The sequence below is a fragment of the Mytilus californianus genome, unplaced genomic scaffold, assembly GCF_021869535.1.
Source record: "Mytilus californianus isolate M0D057914Y unplaced genomic scaffold, xbMytCali1.0.p SCAF_5, whole genome shotgun sequence".
NCBI lineage: Eukaryota > Metazoa > Mollusca > Bivalvia > Mytilida > Mytilidae > Mytilus > Mytilus californianus.
In genome coordinates, this window is record NW_026262701.1 from 1,401,239 (window position 1) to 1,410,997 (window position 9,759).

The following is a 9,759-nucleotide window of genomic DNA, read 5'->3' on the forward strand; positions in this document are numbered from 1 at the left end:
TTTCTTTAAGTTTAGTTTCCTCGTTAATTCTCTTCGTTCTATAATGTTTCTTTTGATTGTATATAAATAAAGGCAACAGTAGTATACCGCTGTTAAATAGTCATGAATCAATTTAGCTGAAACAAATCCGGGTCACAAACCAAAACCGAGGGAAACACATCAACTATAAGAGGAAAATAACGGAACAACAGAAACACTGAACTGCTACAAAAACAAACGCCAACATACATAGAAACGGCCCATTTGATAACAACTGCCACATTCCTGACTTGGTACAGGACATTTTAAGAAAAAATGGTGGGTAGAACCTAGTTTTATGGCTATCCAAACATCTCGCTTATATGGATAATGTTAAAAATACCGCTAAAATGACAACATTACGTGACAGAAATACAGTACAAATAAACACAAGAACACTCAGGACAGAGAAATACATGAATAAATAATATAATAGTACATTACAACATGTTAACCACAGAATAACAACGGACACCTCTCATGTACACCACAATAGAATTATGAACTGTGTGTCACACGAATGTATCAACGCAACACAAATGACGTCACAGGTAAATTTCTAAACATAGAATATAAAATTGGGATTTAGTTTGTAATGGTGTTAATTTATGTGTTTTCTAACCATTACAAGAATATTCATATAGAATTGTGTTAGTAATGGTGTAATTATTTGTATTTTCGGTTTTTCTTCTAAATCAAAACTGTGTAAAAACAAAAACAAAAACCTGAGTATATAGTTGCTTTGAACTAAAAATCATATAAATGAACTAGCTGATTAATTATCTTAACTTTTACATACATATAATTTAATAAAAATAGAATTCAAACCACAAACGATAAGACATAACACAATATCCAACCTGACTTACAAACGAAACATCATAACTAAATACATGAATGTTGGATGTATAAATACAAAGACACGTCTAATAGCAATGCGAAATCACACTCTGGAAAACAGTCACATTCGGGGAATAGGTCACGTTCGGTACCTAGCAGACCAGATGACGTAGATGGTAAACCACAATCTAAGACGTGGTAAAAATGTCGTTATTCAGTTTAGACACAGACACATCGTATAGATCAACCAATTTGTGATGGTGTCCATAACATTTACGGAGTGTCATTTTTAATCTTTTCTCCTCATAACTCTGTTTGAGCAGTTTCTGGGTAAGGATCACACTCCTGTATATGAATTCCTTATAGTGTGAACATGCACGAGCATAACGTATCAACTGAGATATGTAAACACCACACGATGGGGCAGAGGGTATGTTACTGCTGAGAAATGGGAAATTGATAATTGGAAAGTTGAAATCGTCCCGTTTGTCATAGATTTTAGTGTGAAGTCGTCCATCTGTGTCAATACTGAGGAAAAGATCAAGGTATGAAGCAGTCCTTCTTGTATCAGTAGTATCCTTAATTATAAGTTCACTTGGATATATGAGAAGTAAGTACTGACTGAAATATGAGTTATTCAGTGATAGGACATCATCAATATATCTGAAAGCAAAATTAATGAATTTCGCAAGGTTCTTTTTCTTTTTGTCTTTTAGAAGGTTCTGAATGAATTCTGCTTCATACGAGTACAACGTATGACTAACTTCAAGTCACTCGGTATATAAACATCCTGCCATCGGGTTTTTTACTTTTTAACTTTTGGCATTTCTGGTTTAGGTGGATCCTGAGGTGCGATTCGGACACAAAGGGTTGTTTCTGTTTTGTTTACTCTTGTATTTATATTTACCTAATGATTACCTCATCGAGTGAGTGTATATAAACGGTATGTACTATAAAAGACAAAAACTTTTTTTGTTGACGTAATTGTCAAATTTTGAATTTAATATCTACTACACCTTTTTTGTTGGCGTCTTTGTTAGATTAATTTGTATGTTTGTTTGAATTTTTTAGTCAGTTGTGTTGTATGTGTGTGATGCATGATTACACAGTTTTGGCTGCTGGATGCCAATTATTAGGAGGTTAAGCTAGCTGTAAAACCATGTTTAACCCACCATTTTTATCGGAAAATGCCTGTACCAAGTCAGGATTTTGGCAATTGTTTTTCACTTGTTCCGTTGATTGATAGCGTTTTATTTTTATTGACTTTCCTTTTTTGAATTTGCCTTGGTGTTCTGTATTTTTGTTATCCTTTCTTATATATGTAGGACTCAAATCTATGGTGGGTTCCAGATCTATGCCAAAGTCCTAATCTATGGTAAATATGACCTCACAAACGCCAAAAAAATCTTAAATCTATGGCAGTTTTTTGTTTTCTTCAAATCTAAGGGAGATTTTGATATTTCGTAGTTCTCCGGGAAAAGCAGTAAATATTAAAGTCACAATTAAATAATGTCATATAACGTCCACGCCGCCGATAACAATGACGGGTTTTTTTTTATATAGAAGGAAAAGAAAACACCAGTTTTCAAGGACCCTCATTCATAAATTAAATTATATTTCAGAATTCGAGTTGACGGTAAAGGAAATCCCTGCAAATGAGAAGACGCACTCGGATTCGGATTAAATAAGAACACTAGCGAGCAAACCTATAACCATTCTTAGCAGCAAATTCGCTAGTGCAGGCAATTTCACGCAATTGAATATGTTTTTGGTGTTTTCGGTGCTTATGTTTTGTGTTTGTTTCCGCTCCTTGTTTTCTTGTTCTCATCTGTGTTCCTGATGTTGCCCTCTTCCTTAATTGTACGAGTTTTTACTGTGCATTTTGGTTTGCGTTTTGCTTTTCTTTCATAATTTTTCGTTATCCTATGATGTTTTCTTGTTTGTTTTTGTTATCCTTATGATACTCTTTAATTTTCATTTAACATAACCAAATAGCATTTTGTCAGCTAACAGCATTATTGTAACAAATAATCTTTCTTGATATATGGAATCTAAAAAAGATCTGTTATAGATTTTTAATAACTACTTACATTATTTTCAGCTATACTTATGTCGAATAACTGTACTGTAGGAGAGATAAGGATTTGTTAAGAAAGCCATGTGTTTGGGGCAAATCATTGTTCATGACAGGACTTTGACTTAAATCGTTATCAGTTAAACAAGATTTATTAACACTCTAATATAAATATTAGGTAAAAAGTCAAACGTTTTAAACTTTTTTTTATACAAACTGCTTTTTGGGTAGTTAAGGGACTTGGTTAAATGAAGGGTCCCATGCACCGAGTAGAAAATGCTTATTCTCCTGGGCACATCATTTCACTCCTAAAGTTGTATTTATGTACTAGTATATCACTTCCTTACTAAGAACATTTTATAGTTGTCATCACGATTTGGTTGACCATTATTCAATGTTTATTTCACAAATGGCTATGGATATGCTTCCGTTGTCCGCTACTTTTGGACATTTCGACTTGTTTCAGGCCACTTTGAAATCATTGGTCAGATATGTACTGACTGGTCCTCCATTTGCAGAAAATCTGCTATAGATTTGAAAACTAGAACATCCTCCATAGATTAGGAAACAAGAAAATTTGCCAAAGATTTGGATTCTAAAAAATCAACCATAGATTGGGATGGCATGAGGTCATATTTACTATAGATTAGGAATGTGCCATAGATCTAGAACCAAACATATATTTGAGTCCTATATCTATATTCCGTATTTAGGCGCTTTTGGAATGTTCTACACAAAAAATAGAAATTTCACATTGGGGAAATTGAATTTAAATCTTTTTTTCGTACAATTAAGTTCTCAATTAGACCCCAATTGTCAATATTTAGTTGAGATGTAAGTCATATTATGAAGCAGATTTAACTGTATTTGTTTTATCCTTACTTGCAATTTATCTGGATAAATTTAATCAACAAAGTTACTGTTCGGTTTTCAACAATGTTTTAAGAATCAGTGTGGTTCTCCACAAAGGCCGATTATTCATAACCTAAAACAAGGAATTTGTGTCTACGTTTCCTATTTTTGTAGGAAAAGCTATGTTTTATGAGACGAAATTCGATCTTGCAATTCAGCATGGGAAAAAGTACTGTACACCGTAGCAAAATCAAAGGTTTTGATATACCTGCAAAATTGTAAATATTCTAATTTGGAGTAGCTATTTAAATATTTGAATTACACCAATGGTTGAATATGCCATTTACAATATTTCTGAAAGCAATGTTTAACTGAAGAAAGAAACTGGAAAAGCTACGACTTACGAAAAACAAATATGACAGATATAAAACAATGAAAACCACTAAATCGCAGGTTTCTGACTTGGGACAGGCACACTTGATTGCAAATATCATTTTAAAATGAAGACAAAACTCAATCATTCACTAGCCATTAGCTAATTAGAGTGTTTCACAAGAAGGACATTGATACAATTCGGATAAGTTTGGCTTGAACATATTTTTACTTTCAATGGAGAATGTTTTATAGTAATTTAATGGATATGAAAACCGTGTGGGATAGAAGGAACATTATGCAATATGGATTGAATAAACTTTATTCATTTCATATGATAATGCATACGTTAAAATGCGAATATATTAGGATTTCAGAAGGAACCAGGTCTATTGACAGCACAAATAAAATTGTTGCGACAAAATCTAACAAAACTAAAACAGTTATGGTAAAACATCTTATACTAAGAACTTATTTTAAAATAATCGAAATTAGGAGTGGAAGGTCTATTTCGCTTTCTATTTTTTTGTAACATGCTAACATAAATTTTGATAATTGTTTAAAACTGAAATAAGATGGAAAACATCAATCAATACATTTTGGCGTTATCTAATGAAACGTCTAGATTGTTCAGTTTGGTATTAGTTTGGTGTAATATGTCCCTGCTTATCGATACAAAAAGAATACACATCTGATTATCAATATGATAATATAGTTAAGTATTTTCTGAGCAGAATGCCGAAAAATTATATCAAATTACCTAAAAAATATTTCTTGTGTAGACATGTTTTGAATGAGGCTATGATATAACATATGAAAATAAGAATTCGAAAGTATTTAAAAATCTACTGTGATTTAGAAGCTATAATCATTGGTGTTGTTGCTAATGTCAATCTGAAAACTGGCAAGTTAATTTGTTCTTATTTATCACGTGACTAATCCTGATGTTGGGTACAACCTACATCAGATGTATTAGACACATGTCATACAAAAAGATAAACTTTATGTATCAAGGTTTTTCATTCGTTGGACCAATTTCTCGTAATTCAGTTATATTGTCATTAATTCTGCACGTGATTTAAAAAAGCTGCATATATAAGACGACAATACATTCAAATAAGTTGTGCCTTTAAAACATGGCAGGAGAAAGAGATCTAAAAGAGTAAGTTTAAATGCATAATTAGACAAACGAAACTTATTTTGTATCTGAAAATGAAGATACACTTTTTCTATTACGATCAAACGGTTACTTAATTCTTAACATTTATAGTTTAAGACTTGATACTCATCGTTGTTCTTTTAGTTTTAATGTATCGTTTACCGATTGGTTACCATATCACAGTCGGTTATATCTATACACGTTATTTACATTTTGAACTATTCTTACACTTTTCGTAATAAATAATTTATGAATTTTTGCACCCTTTTTAAAGATTGGAATTTCAATATAAGTATATTACTAAAATATTAAGTCTGGAAAAGTATATTTTGCACCGATTGAATATTTAAAAAAAAAACGTGCTTAAGATTTATTTCATATAAGTAGTTGTATTAGTATTTTAAGTATTACTAATATTTTTACTTTCATCCTTATTCATATACTTTTATTAGAATAAGAACAATAAAATGTTCGGATATTAAAGCTTAAGTGGTCACTAAGGTGGTACAATAATCGCAAACATGGACTATGCATGTTGCTCAACTCAACCACTTGTGTTATTAGATATCGCAAATGATAAAAGTTAAACTGTCGATATAACTCATTTGCAAAAATAAGGTATGACTTATATTTCACCATTCAATTACATTGACATATCAATATGGATATCAAAGTTAACATTTCTCTCAGGAATATAAACAGTAGGATTTATTTTCTTTCAGAATAAGAGTTGCACTTATTGGAAAAACCGGATGCGGAAAAAGTGCTCTGGGGAACACCCTAGTGGGGTTCAGATGTTTTAAGTCAATTCCTGCAGGCGAATCCGTAACAACTGAGTGCAAAGAAGGAAGAGGCACACTTTCCTCGGGACAGAAAGTAAGAGTAGTTGATACTCCTGGAATATTAGACACTATGAAACGAGATGTAAGATTAGAAGTTACCAAAAGTATCGGATTTTTATCGCCTGGGCCTCATGCGTTTATAATTGTTCTTTCGCCGAACAGAGCAACAGAAGAAGAAAGGCGTGTAATTGCTGAACTCAATGCGTTATTTGGGGACAAAAAGTTTCTTGATCACACTATTATTGTAATGGTAAGAAAAAATGAAATCAGAGATGAAAATGGAGATGAAATGGATATTCATAAATTCATCGACAAACAGGCAGCAGACGATGTTAAAACATTGTATCAAGAATGTGGAAGACGTATTGTTGCAGTAGAAAATTTAGCATCGGTGCGTGAGAAACAGACCTATGCAAAGGAAGTCGTTGATAAAATATCAACTCTGGATGGTTATTATTCACATGAATACTTCAAACTACTAGAAGAAAGAAGACTTAAAATAGATCAAATAGCTGAATTAGAAAAGGCTTTGGAGGAGAAAGCGAACGAGTTAAATCGGAGTTTCTGTTCCATTCTGTAATGACACGTAAATTTGTTAATCTCAAATATCAAACGGAAAATTATCGTTTGTTGACGTTTACTTGCATAAGTTATTTATCTCTCAAACTTTTTTTATTGGTGACACTGAATATCAAATAAATATTTGTAAATAAACAGTACAATGGATGGTTGTGTTTTTAAACTATTATGCCTTCGTGGTTGTCAATATGTACTCAAACGATCAGATATATCTTAGCATAGGATTACTTAAACTTTAACATCAAACTACGTTCAAAACTAAAAAAAAAGACGTTTATCATATGACAAAATTAAATGATTTTCTGTCTGACAGCGCCCTCTGTTCGTCTATCTTACACACGCCGAACGTCTCTCTAAACAATTGACTTCACTGAGGTTGAACATTTTTTCCATTTTATTAAATAAAAAATGGTTTAAAACAATAACGGTACCAATTGCACTACACGTTCGGCTTTCAGGAAAATGAACAGGTATGCAAAACAAATTAGCGCGGTAGAACTAAAACATTATCTCGTTGTCCCACAACTTTGTAAGTTGTAGTTAATTTGCCAGCATTTTTTTCATTTTGTACCATGATAAGTTCTTCTCATGACTGGAAGTTTCGTTTTGACCTAAACCTTACAATTGAAATTGTTGCCACCATTTGTCTCACAAATATCAATAATCTTACATGAGTGAACATATATTGTTTTATCACTTAATGAACAAAGTTAATGTAGGAAGTAAAACACTGAATTTACTTTAAACCCCACTTTTTACAGTAAATGTCGAATTTTATATCAATATGATGAATAGTTCTTTAGAAATAAGTCACGGAAAATTCCCATTCGACATATGCATTGATTTAACCCCAATAATAATTCTGATATGATTATTCAAAACCATACAAGCATAGGACCTTCATGCTTGTATGGTCATGCAGCGGTGTAATTGTGTAATGAACACATGGATTATAGTTAAATCAATAATATGCGTGTAAGAAAAGATAGTTACCTTTAGAAAGGCGGTCATTATATATTCCTTTTAAATATAGAAAAGATGATTGAAAACTTTGGACAAAGCTATCCCTTCGCATAACTTGTTTTATTTCTTTTTGAGTGGAGCTTGTTATCAACCAAAGCAAAGTACTTATCTATGTGACAATCACATCTTGTTGTTTTAAAATCCTGGTAACGTATAACTGATGTTAGATTGACTCGGTCTGTCCATGTATAAACATTTAAAGCTTGGAAAGGTAGTTGTTCGTAGATCTGATATTTGTATTAAAAGCTAGCCATGAAATAAGATACTTGCAATTAAATGCACATATGAACGCACACTAAAACGAGGTCAAAATAATATTACACAAGCCTTCAGTGCAACATTTATATTTACAATGTGTCAAAGAGACAACAACCCAATCAAAGAGCAGAAAACAGTTAAAAGCTACCAGTTGGTCTTCTACGCAGCGAGAAAATACTGCTCCATGACGCGGGTTTCAGCTGGTTCTTAAACAATAATGTATAATAGTTCAGTAAAATGGACGCCACACTAAACTCAAATACTAACTTTATTCTTAGATTCATGATTTTTTATTAGTTGTTATTGGCTTTGAACTACCAGTCAGTATCTGCTAGTACTCTCAGATTTGTACTTAGTTTCCTTTTTTATCTGGCGATGTACGTCCGTCTGTGTTTTTGTTACTTGTTTTTCTGCCTTGTGTCGATCTGATTATTTAAGCGTTTTTCAACTTATATTTATAGTTTGTTCATATGTTGTGCTGTTAAACCAAATTCCCAAGTTAGAGGAAGGTTGGGCGCCTACAAACTTGTTTAACCCCGTAACATTCTGTATGTGCTTGCTCCAAGTCAGGAGCCTGTAATTCAGTGGTTGTCATTTGTTGCTGTATATCATATGTGTTTTTGTCCATTGTTTTATACATACATCAGACCGTTAGTTTTCTTGTTTGAATTGTTTTACATTTGTCATTTCGGGGCCTTTTATAGTTGACTATGCGGTATGGGTTTTATTCATTGTTGAAGGCCGTACGGTGACTTATAGTTATCAAACTTCCATGTCATTTCTCTGGTAGAGAGTTTTCTCATTAGCAATCATACCACATCTACTCGTTTTAATAAGGAACCAAAATTAAACAACGCATAGACATAACAAAGCTAGAGATTCCTGACACATAGCAATACGCACAGTAAAACTTTAAAAAAAAATCCGAGTCCGATGTTAGAATAGATGACAGAAGAAACAAAGCAAAATGACAATGATCAACATAAACAAATAAAGGACTACTAGCAGTAACTGACAGCCTCATACATTAATTGAACTGATCGAAAGATTATGTCTTCATCATATTAAAATCATTCATAATCCCTCCCGTAAGGAGTTTAGTATTATGCCATCATAAATTATACGAGAGGAACATAATCCGGATCATGCCAACAACTGGTTTTAGAATAAATGTGTTTATTTCGGATATAAAGACTCTGTATTGATATAAAAAATATAACGATAGTCTTTCAAAGTCAAATTTAGAAATATATATTATGAGTAAGTGAGACAATAAAAACTATACAATAAATTCGTTTTTTAGCATTTTAAGTCAGGAAAGAAACCATTTTCGGTGCGTGTACTTTTTCTTTCTGTTAAATTATTATAGCTTCTTACGTGTCTAAGTCTTTCTATGTCACTTTATATATAATGTTTATGATTGAGTGTTTCGGATTGCGTGAGATCTAGAAAAGCCCTCCCGACGCACGAAATCTAACGTGTTGTTTTCTTTTTTATTTCAAACGCCTTTGAACTTCTGGTTGGAATTGTCCTTCTTCTTTCAGGTGAATTATCAAAACAAAAACCAGGGGATTACATTTAAAAAACAACCGACTAAGCGCGATGCTTATGAGTACTCACTGTCGTTAAATGACACTCGTGATAATAAAACAAAATTGTTTTGTTTTGTTCAAATCATCAGGCCGTTAGTTTTGTCGTTCAAATATTTTTCACGTTTTGTCATGTCGAACACGTTTATACAC

General features: G+C 32.4%; 1 protein-coding gene across 1 annotated transcript; it reads left to right on the forward strand.

Moving 5' to 3' along the window:
• The first annotated feature begins 5,266 nt into the window (after positions 1-5,266).
• On the forward strand, positions 5,267-6,866 carry LOC127701631 (GTPase IMAP family member 7-like). The gene is made up of 2 exons (XM_052205611.1): positions 5,267-5,318; positions 6,038-6,866. Exons 1-2 carry the CDS (start codon positions 5,293-5,295, stop codon positions 6,735-6,737), a joined length of 726 nt encoding a protein of 241 aa, XP_052061571.1. The 5' UTR covers positions 5,267-5,292; the 3' UTR covers positions 6,738-6,866.
• The last annotated feature ends 2,893 nt before the right edge of the window (positions 6,867-9,759 follow it).

What these genes read in the sequence shown, in the direction of transcription:
- LOC127701631 (XM_052205611.1), top strand. Translation starts at nt 5,293, where the DNA reads ATGGCAGGAGAAAGAGATCTAAAAGA. An exon ending in GGAGAAAGAGATCTAAAAGA is followed by an intron (nt 5,319 to 6,037) that starts GTAAGTTTAAAT and finishes ATTTTCTTTCAG; the next exon opens with AATAAGAGTTGCACTTATTG.